General features: G+C 41.2%; 1 protein-coding gene across 3 annotated transcripts in view; it reads right to left on the bottom strand.

Moving 5' to 3' along the window:
* LOC135508466 (serine/threonine-protein phosphatase 2A 56 kDa regulatory subunit gamma isoform-like) overlaps window positions 1–18,958 on the bottom strand; it is a 61,431-nt gene that overhangs the window by 7,324 nt on the left and 35,149 nt on the right. For all 3 annotated transcript variants that reach the window (XM_064928672.1, XM_064928674.1, XM_064928673.1), the window contains 8 exons: window positions 12,825–13,024; window positions 10,633–10,743; window positions 10,027–10,119; window positions 8,082–8,212; window positions 7,849–7,908; window positions 7,527–7,635; window positions 6,676–6,729; window positions 569–739 (listed from right to left, as the gene is read on the bottom strand). In XM_064928672.1, the coding sequence (XP_064784744.1) occupies window positions 569–739; window positions 6,676–6,729; window positions 7,527–7,635; window positions 7,849–7,908; window positions 8,082–8,212; window positions 10,027–10,119; window positions 10,633–10,743; window positions 12,825–13,024 (929 nt within the window). The remainder of the gene's footprint in view (window positions 1–568; window positions 740–6,675; window positions 6,730–7,526; window positions 7,636–7,848; window positions 7,909–8,081; window positions 8,213–10,026; window positions 10,120–10,632; window positions 10,744–12,824; window positions 13,025–18,958) is intronic.

Raw genomic sequence — 18,958 nt, forward strand, 5'->3', positions numbered from 1 at the left:
ATCTCCAGCCTTGTCCTCGTCAACACTCACACCTGTGTTAATGAGAGAATCCCTGACATGATGTCAGCTGGTACTTTTGTGGCAGTTCTGAAATGCAGTGGAAAAGTTTTTGGGGGATTCAGTTCATTTGCATGGTAAAGAGGGACTTTGCAATTAATTGTTATTCATCTGATCAATCTTCATAACATTCTGGAGTATATGCAAATTGCCATCATACAAACTGAGGCAGCAGACTTAGTGAAAATTAAAATGTGTGTAATTTAAAACTTTTGGCCACAACTGTTGAGAGATAGAGAAGCACACTTGATTGGTGAAACATCCTTCCATTAAGCCTAAAAATAACTGTTCCAACATATCTCTAGAACCTCTCATGTTGGTTTCCACTACAAGGTAGAACCAGGCGGTACGGTCATTACATCCTGGATCTTGTTCTGTTTCAATGGACTGCTTAGTTCTAGGAACCAACTAGAAACATTTCACTACTAAAATCCACTTTCCCACATAACCGTAATGACTAAAAGTTAAAAGGACACCAATAACAGGGTTCCTATGGCATGGGGTCAGTCACCTGGAAGTGTGGGCTGGACACACACTTGGCCAGCTGCCTGAACAGTGGCTCCATGACCTTGACGAACTCGGATGGCTCGATGACGTCTAGAATCTCCTCCAGCTCGTTAAGGAACATCACCTCTTTGGGGGAGTGAGTCTTGGGCCAGTATTTCAGAAGGGCCATGACCACCTGGGAGACGCATTGAGCAGGGAGTGGAGTGGATATTGACCAACAGATCAGTGAGTAACATATACAATAACGTTCATGAATAAGAAAAAACATTACTTTAACTTTTTATAAAATTGTTTATGTTAACATGCAAAGAGCATTTACACACATTATTGTTCATTAGTCTAAATAAATTATTTATCACATGTGCCGAATACAACAAGTGCAGACCTTACTTAAAAGCCCTGTACACAGTTAAGAAAATATTTACTAAATAGACTAGTTTTTTTTAAAGTAACAATAATAGCTCTCGAGTGGTGCAGCAGTCTAAGGCACTGCATCTTAGTGCAAGAGACAAAACTACAGTCCCTGGTTCGAATCCAGCCTGTATCACATCTGGCCATGATTGGGAGTCTCATAGGGCAGTGCACAATTGGCCTGGGGGCATCCGGGTTTGGCTCGGGTATGCAGTCATTGTAAATATGAATTTGTTCTCAACTGACTAGCCTAGTTAAAAAATGTAAATAACAAGGCAATATACAGGGGGTATCGGTACCAAGTCAATGTACGGGGGTACAGGTTAGTCCAGGTCATTTGTACAGCACCAGTCAAAATGTTTGGACACACCTACTTATTCTAGGGTTTTTCTTTAATTTCACTATTTCATACATTGTAGAAACAATAGTTAAGACAAACTATGAAATAAAACATATGGAATCACGTAGTAACCACAAAAAAAGTTAAAACAAATCAAAATATATTTGAGATTCTTCAAAGAGGCCACCCTTTGCCTTGACAGCTTTGCACACTCTTGGCATTCTCTCAACCAGCTTCGCCTGGAATGCTTTTCCAACAGTCTTGAAGGAGTTCCCACATATACTGAGCACTTGTTGGCTGCTTTTCCTCCACTCTGCTTTCAAACTCATCCCAAACCATCTCAATTGGGTTGAGGTCAGGTGGTTGTGGAGGCCAAGTCATCTGATGCAGCACTCAATCACAGCCTGGAGGTGTGTTTTGGGTCATTGTCCTGTTGAAAAATAAATGATTGTCCCAATAAGCACAAACCAGCTGGATGGCGTATCGCCGCAGAATACTGTGGTAGCCATGCTGGTTAAGTGTACCTTGAAATTCTAAATAAAACACTGAGTGTCACCAGCAAAGCACCCCCACACCACCTCCTCCATGCTTCAGAGTGGGAACCACACATGCAGAGATCATCCGTTCACCTACTCTGCATCTCACAAAGACATGACGGTTGGAACCAAAAATCTCAAATTTGGACTCATCAGACCAAAAGGACAAATCTCCACCGGTCTAACGTCCATTGCTCGTGTTTCTTGGCCCAAGCAAGTCTCTTCTTCTTATTGGTGTCCTTTAGAGATGGTTTCTCTGCAGCAATTTCACCATGAAGGCATGATTCAGTCTCCTCTGAACAGTTGATGTTAAGATGTGTCGTTTACTTGAACTCTGAAGCCTTTGGGCTGCAATTTCTGAGGCTGGTAACTAATTAACTTTTCTGGTGCAGCAGAGGAAACTCTGGGTCTTCCTTTCCTGTTGCCGTCCTCATGAGAGCCAGATTCATCATAGCTCTTGATGGTTTTTGCGAATGCACTTGAATAACTGTTCAAAGTTCTTGAAATGTTCCAGATTGACTGAGTTTCATGTCTGAAAGTAATGGTGGACTGTCATTTCAATTTTCTTATTTGAGCCACTCTTGCCATAATATAGTATTTTACCAAAATACCTGTAAGATTCACAAAATCATTTTAGACCCAAGCCCACCCTGTACCTGGACTTTGAATTACTCCCCTCTGGGCGCAGGTATAGGGCACCTATCAGCAGGAAAAACAGAACTAGACAATCATTTGAGCCAGGTGTGAGATCACTCCTAAATAGCTTGGGCGAATGTTCCCATTGACCTCGTAAGGCCAGCAGGCTAGTCTTTTCTTCTTTAAAAAAAAATATATATATTTCTTATTTCTTACTATTGTTATTTTTATTGGTGCGTAACTGTTATGAAAGTTGTATTGTCAATCTTGTTTTGTATTTAAACACCATTTTAAATGTGTACATGACACTGCAACAACATTTAGCCAGTAAGTAAGTAAATAGCGCCATCTTCTGAACACCACCCATACCTTGTCACAACACAACTCAAACGCATTAAGAAGGAAAGAAATTCCACAAATTCACTTTTAACAAGGCACACCTGTGAATTGAAATGCATTCCAGGTGACTACCTCGTGAAGCTGGTTAAGAGTGTGCAAAACTGTCAAGGTAAAGGGTGGCTACTTTGAAGAATCTCAAATATACTTTGATTTGTTTAACACTTTTTTGGTTACTACATGATTCCATGTGTGTTATTTCATATTTTTAAATGTCTACACTATTATTCTATAATGTAGAAAATAGTAAAAAAATAAAAGGAAAACCCTTGAATGAGTAGTTGTGTCCAAACTTTTGACTGGTACTGTAGGTAAGGGTAAAATTGCCAATGCCTAGATAAACAGCAAGTAAGAGCAGTAAAAACAAAGGGGGGGATGGCCTTTCCTGCATTTGCCAGCAGCTCTTCGCAACGCTGTTCATGACTTCAAGCCTATCAACTCCCGAGATTAGGCTGGAAATACTCTAGTGCCTATATGAACATCCAATAGTCAAAGTTATGAAATACAAATGGTTTAGAGAGAAATAGTCCTATAATTCCTATAATAACTACAACCTAAATCTTCTTAACTGGGAATATTGAAGACTCATGATACAAGGAACCACCAGCTTTCTTATGTTCTCATGTTCTGAGCAAGGAACTTAAACGTTAGCTTTTTTAGATGGCACATAATGCACTTTTACTTTCTCCAACACCGTTTTTGCATTATTTAAACCAAATTGAACATGTTTATTTATTTGAGACTACATATATTTTCATTTATTTATTATATTAAGTTAAAATAAGTGTTCATTATTCATTCAGTATTGTTGTAATTGTCATAACTACAAATACATGATATAAAATAAAATAAATTAATCAGCTTTTTTGGTCATCCAATAATAGGTATCGGCGTTGAAAAATCATACTCAGTCGACCTCTAATTTGGACCATGATAGTTTGTTGGTGATGTAGACGCCAAGCTCTCGGCACACTCCACCACAGCCCCGTTGATGTGAATGGGGGCGTGTTCGGACCATCTTTTCCTGTAGGCCACGATCAGCTCCTTTGTCTTGCTCACGTCAAGGAGGGGTTGTTGCCCTTGTACCCACACCGCCAGGCCACGGACCTCCTCCCTACAGTCTGTCTCATCGTTGTTGTTGATCAGGCCTACCACCATTGTCGTCAGCCAACTTAATGATGTTGGAGTCGTGCGTGGCAGTGCAGTCGTGGGTGAACAGGGAATACAGGAGGTGACTAAGCATGCACCCCTGAGGGGCCCCTGTGTTGAGGGTCAGCATGGTGGATGTGTTGTTACCTACCCTTACTACCTGGGTGCGGTCCATCAGGAAGTCCAGTATCCAGTTGCAGTGGGAGGTGTTTAGTCCCAGAGTCCTTAGCTTAGTGCTTTGTGGGCACTACAGTGGTGAACACTGAGCTGTAGTCAATGAACAGCAATCTCACATACAGTTGAAGTCAGAAGGTTACATACACTTAGGTTAATGTCATTAAAATGTGTTTCTCAACCACTCCACAAATGTCTTGTTAACAAACTATAGTTTGGCAAGTCGATTAGGATATCTACTTTGCGCATGACACGTAATTATTCCAACAATTGTTTACAGACAGATTTCACTGTATCACAATTTCAGTGGGTCAGAAGTTTACATACACTAAGTTGACTAACTTTAAACATCTTGGAAAACTCCAGAAAATGGTGTTATGGCTTTAGAAGCTTCTGATAGGCGAATTGACATCATTTGAGTCAATTGGAGGTGTACCTGTAGATGTATTTCAAGGCCTACCTTCAAACGCCGTGCCTCTTTGCTTGACATTATGGGAAAATCAAAAGAAATCAGCCAAGACCTCAAAATGTTTTTTTTTGTAGACCTCCACAAGTCTGGTTCAACCTTGGGAGCAATTTCCAAACGCCTGAAGGTACCACGTTCATCTGTACAAACAATAGTACGCAAATATAAACACCATGGGATCATGCAGCCGTCATACCGCTCAGGAAGGAGACGCGTTCTGTCTCCTAGAGAGGAACGTACTTTGATGTGGAAAGTGCAAATCAATCCCAGAACAACAGCAAAGGACCTTGTGAAGATGCTGGAGGAAACAGGTACAAAAGTATCTATATCCACAGTAAAATGAGTCCTATATCGACATAACCTGAAAGGCCGCTCAGCGAGGAAGAAGCCACTGCTCCAAAACCCCCCATAAAAAAGCCAGACTACAGGTTGCAACTGCACATGGGGACAAAGATTGTACTTTTTGGAGAAACGTCCTCTGGTCTGATGAAACAGAAATTGAACTGTTTGGCCATAATGACCATCGGTATGTTTGGACGAAAAGGGCGAGACTTGCAAGCCGAAGACACCATCCCAACCGTGAAACATGGGGGTGGCAGCATCATGTCGTGGGGGTGCTTTGCTGCAAGAGGGACTGGTGCACTTCACAAAATAGATGGCTTCATGAGGCAGGAAAATTGTGGATATATTGAAGCAACATCTCAAGACATCAGTCAAGAAGTTAAAACGTGGTTGCAAATGAGTCTTCCAAATGGACAATGACCCCAAGCATACTTTCAAAGTTGTGGAAAAATGGCTTAAGGACGAAATAGTCAAGGTATTGGAGTGGCCATCACAAAGCCCTGACCTCACTGCTATAGAAAATGTGGGCAGAACTGAAAAAGCATGTGCGAGCAAGGATGCCCACAAACCTGACTCAGTTACACAAGCTGTCAGGTGGAATAGGCCAAAATTCACCCAACTTATTGTGGTAAGCTTGTGGAAGGCTACCCAAAACGTTTGACCCAAGTTAAACAATTTAAAGGAAATGCTACCAAATACTAATTGAGTGCATGTAAACTACTGACCCACTGGGAATGTGATGAAAGAAATAAAAGCTGAAATAAATCCCTCTCCTAATATTCTGACATTTCACATTCTTAAAATAAAGTGGTTTTCCTAACTGACCTAAGACAGGGAATTTTAACTAGGATTAAATGTCAGGAATTGTGAAAACCTGAGTTTAAACGTATTTGGCTATGGTGTATGTAAACTTCCGACTTCAACTGTAGGTGTTCCTTTTGTCAGGTTGTGAAAGGGCAGTGTGGAGTGCAAGTGCGATTGCGTCATCTGTGGATCTGTTGGGGTGGTATGTGAATCGGAGTGGGTCTAGGGTTTCCGGGATGATGGTGTTGATGTGAGCCATGACCAGCCTTTCAAAGTACTTCATGGCCACCGTCGTGAGTGCTTCAAGCGGTAATCTTTTAGGCAGGTTACCTTCGCGTTCTTGGGCACAGGGACTATGGTGGTCTGCTTGAAACATGTTGGTATTACAGACTCGGACAGGGAGAGGTTGAACATGTCAGTGAAACCACCGGCCAGTTCGTCCGCGTGATGCTTGGAGTACGTGTCCTGGGAATCCGTCTGGCCCCGCGGCCTTGTGAATGTTGACCTGTTTAAAAGGTCTTGCTCGCATCGGCTACGGAAAGCGTGATCACACAGCCGCCGGGAACAGCTGGTGCTCTCATGCACGCTTCAGTGTTGCTTGCCTCGAAGCGTGCATAAAAAAAGGCATTTAGCCCATCTGGTCACTGGGCAGCTCGGTTTCCCTTTGTAATACGTAATAGTTTGCAAGCCCTGCCACATCTGACAAGCGTCTGCCGGTGTAGTAGGATTATAAGGTGTAACCGATCCGTTTTGATCAATGGTTCGATATGCATTGCAATACAAAAACCCTCAGAGAAGACTGAATACAACGTCACTGAAGAGGTAATCAATACACCTTACTTGTGAGCAGAACTTACTGGTTCAGTGAGAGTGCTGTCCTTCTCTAGAAACTGCACCACACAGTATGCCAGCTGGGGGGGGGGGGGGAGAAAAAGACAATGGAACACAATTACTGGCTGACCCTAAAAATCAGACTAATTGTGTTGACATTCACAACGATAGGACACAATTACTGGTGACACTGGCTGGTCCTGTCAGCCTAATTGTGTTGACATTCTCAACGACAATAGTCACTGACAAATAATTGCAGTCATGAAGTTGCAGTAACTGTAATACTTGCAGTATAACTGCAATGTAAGAAAATTACTTTTTGTGAGGTGTTCTCATTTTGCATTAGGCTAGCTCTAACACAGTTGATCAAACTGTAATGTAGATATTATGCCATGGTCCATAGAGCAATGCATAGCACAGCAGTTTATATATATATATATATATATATATATGCGAGAGATAGAGATATCTCTATCCATCTATCTAGTGAAACAGTCCGGCAGACACCAAGAGAAACACCGCCAGCGAGAAGCTGGCCCAGAAAGAGGGAGAGGCCCCTGACAAGGACCTTTGTCTTCATAGTAATTCTGGCTTGTGAGTAGCAGATATCTGATTCCAGCTAGCTTGTAGCAGCCAGGCTACTGCCCTCACCTCCCAGGGTAGCATGGCTGATAGAACAATCAGAGCTGTGTCGTGTTCATTACGGTCACACAATGGAAAATGTTTTAAAATGTCCACACACACTACATGTTAAATGTATGTAAATTGTAAAGTATTTTGTAATGTTCTTTTCGTTATGGTCCCCGTTCCAGTCTGTTTTCTTCCATTTTGTACCCAATGAACATGACCCAGACCCTAAACAGACACAAGAGCTTACCTGCGGATGGTAGACACTAAGTGATTTGACTTTGTGCAAAGGCAACAGGACCTTTAAAAGGAATATCTTGTGCTCCTCTTTTAGTGGTAAGGCAAACCCATTGATTATACTGTGAAAGAGAGAGAAACAATTAGAATGATTCTAATATAAAATCACTTCAACTGAACTCAAAATAGTAATGAATATGAAACAGCAGATAAAACAGCAGCAGAGCAATGGTTAGAGATCCTATCTGCAGTCCAGAAGACATTGTGAGACTGTATAAAAGTCCAAAATAACTAACTGTACTGCAATACAGGCCGAGTTACAGCTTAAGGTGTACCTTCCAAGTATCTCCAGTAATTCTGCTATTCCATTATGGTGCTCAGTCTCATAGATAAACCTGTCAAAACACACAGAGATGTTACATTTTAGTTACACAACCAAACATCCATTTCTTAGTGGTATGAAACTAAAAACAACCACAAGTCACCATTGAATCTTTAGCAATTGATTTGATGTGTTAATAAACTATCTGACATTAAAAAAAACGAAAGCGGCTAAGATTAAACTTACCTATAAAATATATTATTGATGTGTTTTCTGATGTAGGCCCGTAGTCCCAGGAACTTCCCATAGATCCTGTGGAGAGTGGTTTTGAGGAAGTCCCTCTCCCGTGGGTCTTCACTGTCAAACAGGTCTAAAAGCTGTGGACACATGACATCCCTCCAGCGCTTAACATTAACTTTTTTTTTATTTTTTATATTTCTTTAGTAAATAAAATGGTTAGTAACACCATGTGCCAAAAAATGTGACTGAAAATTGTGTTGTGTGATGCAAGGAAACGCTTGAATAAAAATATCCTTCATTGGTACCACTGGTGTTGACAATGGAAGACCTGCTGATCCCATGTAGTGAATCTCTTGCCGTTGTGCCATGAGCAAGGCACTTAACCCTCCCCAAAGTTAAATATTGCACTGATAGGCTACAGTATAAAACACGTGGTCTGTCAACCCCCACCCACCTGGAGAGCTACTGGGCGTGCAGGCCTTTGATCCAACCCTGCTCAAACACAAGAGTTAGCTTATCAAGGTCCTGTTGAGCAGGTGATTTTTTTTTTAACAAAATGAGCTGTGGTAAAGCAGGTCTGGAGCAAATGCCTGCATACCCCGGAGCTCTCCTGGACACTTGAGGAGGAGGGTTGGTCTCCCTGCAACATTACTTGGTCTTTATAAAATAATTCCCTCATTCGGTGAACCAGGGAGCAAATGGCTAAGGAGGATGAGGTAGCTAACAAAAGATGTTTATCCATTTGTAAAGGTTAATATATTCAGGGGAAATCTTGACAGCATAGGTCATAGGAGTTACTTGTCAATTAGTAACTTTGACATTACATGGTCAGTGCATGTTAGGAGGCGAATCCTGGCCAATTTTAAGAGCTTGAGAAGGTTTTACAATTGGAGTATTCGGGAATTGTGGTTCCACACGAGCACCAACTGGGTGTCGGGCGTTTGCTGTTCTACATGAGTGCCGGGGGAAAGTTATTTTAGGACCTGGGACATAAAATGAATACATGCTAATAGCTAAATAGTTAACTAGCTAAACTACACAATATACACTATTTTGAATTGGCCATGTAGTTAAGTTAGTTATCTTTGTTTTACCTGCTGGGCAAATGTCTCTCCCCCCTCTGGCAACAGCCCACACACAGGTGATGCACACACCATTACCTTTCTAGGATGTTCATTGCTATAACTGGGGGGGGGAAATGTTTTATTTTTATTTTACCCCCCTTTTTCTCTTAAGTTCTTGATATGGTAATTGGATCGCCATTGGATCTTGCCTCCTCGCAGCAACTCGCCAACAGGCTCGGGAGAGGCGAAGGTTGAGTCATGCGTCCTCCGAAACATGACCCACCAAACCGCGCTCAACACCCACCCGGAAGCACCAATGTGTCGAAGGAAACACTGTTCAACAGACGACCGAAATCAGCCTGCAGGCACCCGGCCCGCCACATGGAGTCACTGAAGCGTGATGAGCCGAGTAAAGCCCCCCCCCTGCTAATCCGGACGATGCCGGGAGAATTGTGCGCCACCCTATGGGACTCCCGGTCACAGCCGGTTGTGACATAGCCTGGGATCGAACCCGGGTCTGTAGTGACGCCTCAAGCACTGCGATACAGTGCCTTAGACCGCTGCGCCACTCGGGAGGCCGCACACTCGTAATTATTATCAACAAAATGTGCAAACACAGCTAGGCTCGCTTTGTCTCAAAAACACATCTCATGACAGCATGATTAAAATACCATTCGTGCTGGTCAATGTAGGCCTATATTAATTATACTCCGATGCACTCTGCAGAGATTTGGAGGACACTGAGCAAAACATCACATCCGGAAGACACTGATCCAATTCTGATCGGAGAAGTCTAATTGTTTGATATTGTGATTTGAGTGATTTTGTTTTACGTTGTCCATTCGGACAATTTAAAATGTATAATCTATGTTTCTTTCAGCTCTTACCTGCATCACAAACTTCTGGTCGATGTACTTCTTCGCTATGTTCGGTTGAAAGTCAGGAGATTCTAAAAACCGAAGGAAAAATTCGTAGACGAGCTGGAAAGAAAACATTTTTAAAATGCATAATTTGCAGAATGCATAGCAAGAGTGCCCTTCCTTACAAAAATGCTTGGTAAAAAAAAATCTAAAATATGTTTCATTAGATCACATAAATTAGACAACCTAAATTTCATTAGATCACATAACAGCGTCAGTAATTTGGTGGGTAATATCTGTATATAACATCGTATCATAATGATCCATTATAAAACAGCCATGCTCTTTTTGTCCAAGCCGAGAGGTAAGGAAGGTCCAACGATGGTTTATGCTGATTAGATACTTTAATTATACAGCAATGTACTTGAGAGAATGTAAGGTCTGCAACACTTCATTCCTACTCAAACAGCAGGTTATTGTGTTCATTAGGACGTGCAACAGAAAACAAAACAAAAAAATAGCCGGGTGAAAGTCCAGATAAACCCGAAGGTACTAAGTCTGTTTTCTTCATTTTGGTGCGTAATTAACACGACCCAGGCCATGTGAACTGGGTTAGTAAATATCCCTAGGTACCTGGAGATGTGGCCATGCAGCCTCAAGTGTAGGCTCGTCCTCCTCGGGGTCGAACTCTGCTCCTGTGGGGTTGGATGACGGAGGCAACGTTCGGAACATGTTCACCGCAAACTAAGGGGGGAAGAGAGAAGCAAAAAGAGTATATTCAGAGTCAGTAGGCCACAGTGATGAAGGCCAGTATGGAGTCAAATTGCTTCAGTGCCTGTTGTTTTACATTGAATGTAACAGGATTGCCAAGAACACATACTTGACCTTTCCGTCATACCTTAAACCAGGGCTATTCAACTATATTCTTACTGGGGCTAGATGTAAAAATCATTCTTTTTTAAAGCAACACATCAATAAAAGGAGTCGTCTTAAACGTTGCTAAAAGTAATTTAGAAAGATGGTTGCAACCCAACAATTAGATCATAACTGAAAAAGAAAAGCAACCATTGTTTTTTTATCTATTTAAACTATTAAAAGCTTCCTAAAACTTTAGGCAATCTCTTCTTTTTTAACTAAGCATCTCAATAAACAAAAATATGTCAAATCAGGTAATGCCAAATTCCAGTCTGAAGGAAGTATGCTTTGAATTAATTTCCCTCAGTCATTTTGTGCATTGTTTGTCTCACTCCCTTCAAAACAAGTTGTGAGCGTCAGAGGGGGAAACGAAAGGCACGTACGTGTTCCTTAAGAGTCATAGCTTTCAGAAATATTTTGTAGCTTAAGCCATTCAAAACGATAAGAGCCAAATTCAAAATAAAGTAAATGGTCAACATGCAACATAGGCGCTAGAAACCGCTAAAAACCCAGACTAAGACGACCCACTATAGTACTTCTCATTTTGGCACTGAAAGTCAGAGTTTGGATGAGATATTTTTTAATGTTCAGAATTGATCAAAGGGCCAGTCTAAATCAATTAAAACAGTCTGTATTTGGCCTGCGGACAGCCAGTTGCATAGCCCTAAACTAATCACAGATCTGAATTAGTGAAAGTGATAGAGGAGAGCACGTTATCCCATCTAAAAATCACTTCTAGATCTGTGTTTACCTCAAGGGACCAAGGGAGGGGATGTCTGAAGTATTCCAAACACGCCCCTAGTTAGTATCCACTTGGCAAAGTCTAACACTGTTCAATCCTTTGACCCAAGCGGGTTACCATTTGTCTCTGAACATCAACTGACTCTGCGTGTGGGGTGCTATAACTGCTTCTGGCAGTGAAGACAGATCATGAGACAGTGGCAGTTGGCTTGAGGAATAGAACACTGCTATTTCTGTTGGGCTGATCGCTAGGTACGCTATGTTCAAGCCTACATTTAGCTTTGAAAAAAAAAAGAGAGGTGTTTTACATTTTAATATGGCATCTTGTCTGTATGTAATTCGAATAATGAACTGCCTTTTGAAGATATTTAAAAGTTCTCCGGATCTGAAGATCCATTCATTCAAAGAGGGACGTTTTCTTAATGCACTGTCAAATTATTATAATAACTCATTAGCTGCCCAGCTACATATGGAAGCTTAGATCTATAATAGAGAAAAATTTCAGACTGGACATGGGTGATGACGTCAGACAGACAAGGAAGAGTAGAGTAGGAGATTAGGAATCCGGGGCGAAGAATTATGACATGAAAATGTATATATATATTTTTTTAAAATCAGGACGAAACGGAAGACTCTGACACATGAAAAGGCTTGCTACATTTACACTTATTCATGAAAGGCTTATGCCGAGTCATAATGACATTTCACATTAAAAACCACGATGGGCGACACGCATGCAGGGTATTGCGTCGCTCCCCATATTTCAATTATATATTTTTTTCTTCGTGGCTTTAACATCCATAGCTACTTCCTATTTGTATGTGAGTCGTAACCAGGATTCATGTCAATTCTGGAAGTCAATTAACATTGCAATTCCAATTTTCCTCATTGCCAAAGATTGTCTATTATATTGAAGCTTCTGGTAGGCTAATTGACATCATTTGAGTCAATTGGAGGTGTACTTGTGGATGTATTTCAAGGCCTACCTTCAAACTCAGTGCCTCTTTGCTTGCCATCAAATCAAAAGAAATCAGCCAAGACATAGAAATAAAAACATTTGTACAGCACTTTCTGGGCAGTAGCAGAGATGATCATAGCACCAGCCATAGAGACACCCCGATCGAACTGGCCTTAGGGGTGTCTCCTCTCCTCAGTCTGCTGACACTCACCACGTGAACCACCTCTGGGTAGATGGGCTCTGTGATGACATTTCGGTTGTGCGTGATGTACTCCACCATCTCGCTCAGCGCCGCCCGCTTCACCTCCTTCCATTTCAGGTCACTTAGTGGGTCTGACAGGAAGTCAAAGAGCACGCAGCACTGGCGCAGCTTCTGCACAAAGAGCTTCTCCTGCTCTGCCGGAGCACAGTCTGAGGGGAGAGAGAAAATAATGTTTAATTTAAAATATTTTGGTGAAAAAGTCATTTTCAATGTAATACAGTGCTCACTGTATGCAACAAAATATATACAGAAAAAAAGTCAAACAAAACACACTCAACTGAAGGACACATTCCAGTTTTTACCCTGTTAACTTGAGTCAACTTCCTTATAACCCCATATGGTCTTACAGCTGTGGAGGTCCTTCATTAGAATTTGAAACTCTTAAGTTAAATTATTGTTCAAAATTCTAGTTCAAATCCCTGCTTGACCGGACTTAATGTTATGTCCCCTACTCAGATAAAAAGCAATCTTTGCCTGTTCCCACAAAAGAAGGAGATTTGGGGGGGAGCAATATATAAAATAGAGGTTGACCGATTATGATTTTTCAACGCCGATACCGATTATTTGAGGACCAAAAAAGCCGATGCCGATTAAATCGGACGATTTTTTTATTTTTAATAATGACAATTACAACAATACTGAATGAACACTTAATATAATACATAAATAAAATCAATTTAGCCTCAAGTAAATAATGAAACATGTTCAATTTGGTTTAAATAATGCAAAAACAAAGTGTTGGAGAAGAAAGTAAAAGTGCAATATGTGCCATATAAGCAAGCTTAACGTTTCAGTTCCTTGCTCAGAACATGAGAACATATGAAAGCTGGTGGTTCCTTTTAACATGAGACTTCCATATTCCCAGGTAAGAAGTTTTGTTGCAGTTATTATAGGAATTATGAGACTTTTTCACTCTATACCATTTGTATTTCATATATCTTTGACTATTGGATGTTCTTATAGGCACTTTAGTATTGCCAGTGTAACAGTATAGCTTCCGTCCTTGCTCATCCCTGGGCTTGAACCAGCAACACAACAGCCACCATCGAAGCAGCGTTACCAAGGGGAACAACCACTAGAAGGCTCAGAGCGAGTGACTTTTGAAACTCTATTAGAGCGCGCTAACTAGCTAGCCATTTCACTTCAGTTACACCAGCCTCATCTCAGGAGTTGATAGGCTTGAAGTCATAAACAGCACAATGTTTGATGCACAACGAAAAGATGCTGGCAAAATGCACGAAAGTGCTGTTTGAATGAATGTTTACGTGCCTGCATCTGCCTACCACCGCTCATTCAGATACTTGTATGCTCAGTCAGATTATATGCAACGCCGGACACGCGAGATAATATCTAGTAATATCAACCATGTGTAGTTAACGAGTGATTATGATTGTTTTTTAAGATAAGTTTAATGCTAGCTAGCAACTTACCTTGGCGTAACAGGCAGTCTCCTTGTGGAGTGCAACGAGAGAGAGAGGCAGGTCGTTATTGCGTTGGACTAGTTAACTGTAAGGTTGCAAGAATGGATCCCCAGGGCTGACAAGGTGAAAATCTGTCATTCTGCCCCTGAACAAGGCAGTTAACCCACCGTTCCTAGGCAGTCATTGAAAATAAGAATGTGTTCTTAACTGACTTGACTAGATAAATGAAGGTATATATTTTTTTTAAACATAAAAAAAATCAGCACATCGGCGCCCAAAAATACCGATTTGCGATTGTTATGAAAACAGTATGATCTTTCGGCCATTCCGATTAAAATCGGTCGACCTCTAATATAAAAGCCAACAGATGTGTAGAGAGAGGGGGGTGGGGCAATATGTAAGAGCCTACAAATGTGCAGTCAGGTCACTTCATGTGGTCAAATACAAAACTGAAAAGGCATCACTTCCTGTATGTACAATACAGAGTTAAGAACTTTGTTTCCACCTTGGTAACAAAAATGCTCAGAACATACACTCTTGCTGCACAGCCTGCACCATGTCCCAAAGTCACCAATAACAACACTGCTATTGTAAACAACAAAGACAGCAGCAGGCAAATAAGCACATATGCCATCACTAATCCCTCATTTGCAATGGCAGGGTGGTAGGCAGTCAGCATGACAGAGAACTAGGGCTGGGCAATAAATTCATTTGATTAATTCCAATGTATATGTTTGTGAGCGATATTCCAAATGCCCGTATCGCAATAAAACAAGTATTTTGTATCATTTATGTACGTTTGTTGTAATGTCTTTTTGGTCACGTTTCTGTCTCTCCTTGTGTGGGGTGGGCACCTCTCCATTAACACGAACACATGCCAAGCCCCTCCCCTTTCTCACACACACAACAACGATGACAGATCAGTCCTTCCTCCCTGACAAGTGGTTTCAACTCGCTACTTCCATTTGAAGTTTGATTCCAACAGAAAATCTGTCATATGGACACCAAAACACATTGAGACATTATTTTACTGTAATAGGAGAAGGTCACTTTCCTAACAATATCCTTTTTATGTCTCAACTCATCAAATTGCAGAGTAGACACTTCTGAAACAGGAGTATCAATTAACATTGATGATGGGAATTGTATGCTCAGGTTGTCTCACGTAGCATTTCGGTACCACATGCTGCTAGTAGCATTTTAGCCAAAGACGAATAGACTCGTCTTTTTTACAAAGTGTGCAATAAGCATAAAAACACAATTATATAAAAGGAATTGGAAACTCGTTCTCATTCTGAGAAATTAGGTAGGCCACTTGATTTCAACATCTTAACAAAGTGGACAGGCTAGCATGCTGTTCAAACAGTTGGAGATGGATAGAAGGGTGTGTTCATAACAACTGTTCTGTCTTGTTAGCAAATAAGTTGGCTAAACTTGAAACATAAAACATTAGCTGGCCTATCACTAGCACGTGGGCTTGTGCTTGAGAGATGGTCGATGAGACCTGTGTTACTTTTCTATCGTGCCTGCTACGAGAAGTGAATGTGCATTATGTATGGTTCTGGTTAAATTGAACAAAAATATTTTTAAAGACAGATCAGTAATTATTGCAAAGAAAGCAGGTTAAACTATTTAGATAAAATAATGACATAATTAGCAGGCCTTATGGTTGTGGAAGGCTTAATTTAGGGATAATTTCACCTGATTTTTTTCTTACTTTTTGAAATGATGTATTTGACCTCTTGTACAACACAGCTCTGAGAAATGTATTTTTGTCATTTTAAAGATCGAGATACTGCAAATTGTCCATCAGTTACACAAAATAATAAATGGAGATCTGATTTAGGCCATATGGCCCAGCCCTAGAGATAATGTCAGTAGAACATGCCAACACATACACAACTTGGGGCACATTCCACAGCGCATTATTTAATGTATTGGTGGGGGAGCTGTCAAATTAACATACTGTCCACCAAATTGTATTAATATATGTTGCTATGGGCACAGCCAAACAATGGAAGTGACGGATTCGACTTAAGTAGCAAGTAGAAGGTCAAGTAAACAAGTGCCATTTTATATTTATTTCACTCAAGTTTGCTAACGACCTACCCACAAGTAGATGTGAGAGAGTTAAGGGCCAGCCACCAAGCCAATAACTATACAATGATAACTCGGCGATAGTGATCAACTATAGGCTACATAACTATCCATCCACACCAGAGGAAAATGTATTGTTCTAGAGCAGTGGTTCCCAACCAGGGGTACTAGGACCCTGGGGGTACTTGGTCTTTCCACAGAGTGTACTCGGACCCTGGGGGGGGGGTACTTGAGAAGCCTAATTAGATCATAGGCCTACTGATATAGAGATATATATATATATATATATATATATATATATCTCTATAAACACGAGGGGGTACTCCGGTCAAAACAAAATTCAGTTGGTGGTACAGTAACCAAAAAAGGTTGGCAACCACTGCTCTAGTCCTACACCTGTCAATCAACAGATCAACGCATCCTACTGCACACTGCCTATTAATAAGGTGGTAACACAAGACCATTCGGTGCTTTCTGACCTGTTGCATCACCGCCTGATATGGCAACTTCTCAGAATCCGACTAAGGTGCTACAGAGGGTAGTGCGTAAATCCCACTACATCACTGGGGCCAAGCTTCCTGACATCCAGGACCAACACTACTGTTCAACAGTTTGGGTCATTTAGAAATGTCCTTGTTTTTGAAAGAAAAGCACATTTTTTTGGGGTCCATTAAAAGAGCATCAAATTGATCAGAAATACAGTGTAGACATTGTTAATGTTGTAAATGACTATTGCAGCTGGAAACGGATTATTTTTTAATGGACAATCTACATAGGCAAATTATCAGCAACCATCACTCCTGTGTTCCAATGGCACGTTGTGTTAGCTAATCCAAGTTTATGATTTTAAAAAGGCTAATTGATCATTAGAAAACCATTTTGCAATTATGTTAGCAGAGCTGAAAACTGTTGTTCTGATTAAAGCAGCAATAAAACTGTCCCTCTTTAGACTAGTTGAGTATCTGGAGCATCAGCATTTGTGGGTTTGATTACAGGCTCAAAATGGCCAGTGTCAGACACTAGGCGGTGTCAGAGGAAGGCCCAAAACATTGTCAAAGACTCTAGTCACCCAAGTCAGGCCGTATGGCAGGCGGTACCAGAGCGCCAAGTCTAGGTCCAAAAGGCTCCTTAAAAAGCTTCCATCCCCAAGCCATAAGACTGCTGAAAAATGTATCAAATGGCCACCTGGACTATTTACATTGACACCCCCCCCCTTATTCTAACACTGTAGCTACTCACTATTTATAATCTATGCATAGTCACTTTACCTGGCATTTCACAATATGAGGAATGGCCTATAGTGGAGGCTTACGTAGCCTATTACACATGGGAACAGCTAGAAGAGAGGCCAGTGATGTGTGTAGCCAAAGTAAAAAGCTAAATATATTAGGGCTAAAGGCCAAATATTTACCAGTCAAAGTGCACAAAAAAAGTAAACAGATTATGAAATGGCATATCTGTCTGTTCCTCCAGGCTATGCTCAGTGGTGCCCGGGCATGCAACGCTCCACTATTGATTAGGCCTACGTTTTTAACGACACAGCGCAATGTATTCTTACCAAGTGAGTTCACAATTACTTTCTATTAGGCTGTAAACGGTCTTGATGAAGGCTAATGATTAAGCCTGATTACCAACAATGACATGACAGCCGACAGGCAGCAGAAGAGAGATCTGACGGAGTGATTCCAGGAAAATAACCTCTTCCTCAACAAAAATGAAGAAGCCGAGTGTGGACTTCAGGAAACAGCAGAAGGAGCACGCCCCCATCCACATTGACAGGGGCCGCAGTGAAGAGGGTGAAAAGTTACGTTCCTCGCTGTGCACATCCCCGACAACCTGAAATGTTCCATCCACACAGACAGCGTGGTGAAGGCGCAACTGCGCCTCTTTCAACCTCAGGAAGCTGAACAAATTCAGAAACAAGATGCACCGGAGCTCAATTTCGAGTCTCATAGCAAAGGGCCTGTAAAGTAACCAAATGTGGAAAAAGTCAAGGGGTCTGAATACTTTCCAAATTCCCTGTTGTCACCACTAGCCAGCTCCGCCCAGTACCCTGCCCTGAACTTTAGTCACTGTTACTTGCCGGCTACCACCCGGTATGCAACCCTGCCCCCTAGAGACTACAATCCTATGTACATAGTCATTGAAGAGTGGTCACTTTAATAATGTTTGGTTTTTGCCCTAGCACTTCACAGCTGATTCAAATAAATCAACAAGCTTTGATAATTTGAGTCAGCTGTGTAGTGTTTGGGCAAAAACAAAAACGTGCACCGTGTTTGGGAAACACTAGGTTACAGCCTACTGACGTTACAAGTGTGATTCAGAAATTAGGGATAGATTTTTAAATTACAGAAGAATGGATTCACAATGATAATAAATATAAATAAATAAATGTATTAAGTTTCACATTGAATTTATTAAACTACAAAAAATTAAGAATTCTTACATCTGGTGCCACTGCACACACAAACTTGTTAGCTAGGTAGCTCTGGTCCAACGTTAAGCCAACTCTCAAGTTCAAAGACAAAAGCCCTTCACAGAAGCCGCTCCTGCGTAGGTAGTGTA

The sequence above is a fragment of the Oncorhynchus masou genome, chromosome 21, assembly GCF_036934945.1.
Source record: "Oncorhynchus masou masou isolate Uvic2021 chromosome 21, UVic_Omas_1.1, whole genome shotgun sequence".
NCBI classification, from domain to species: Eukaryota; Metazoa; Chordata; class Actinopteri; order Salmoniformes; family Salmonidae; genus Oncorhynchus; species Oncorhynchus masou.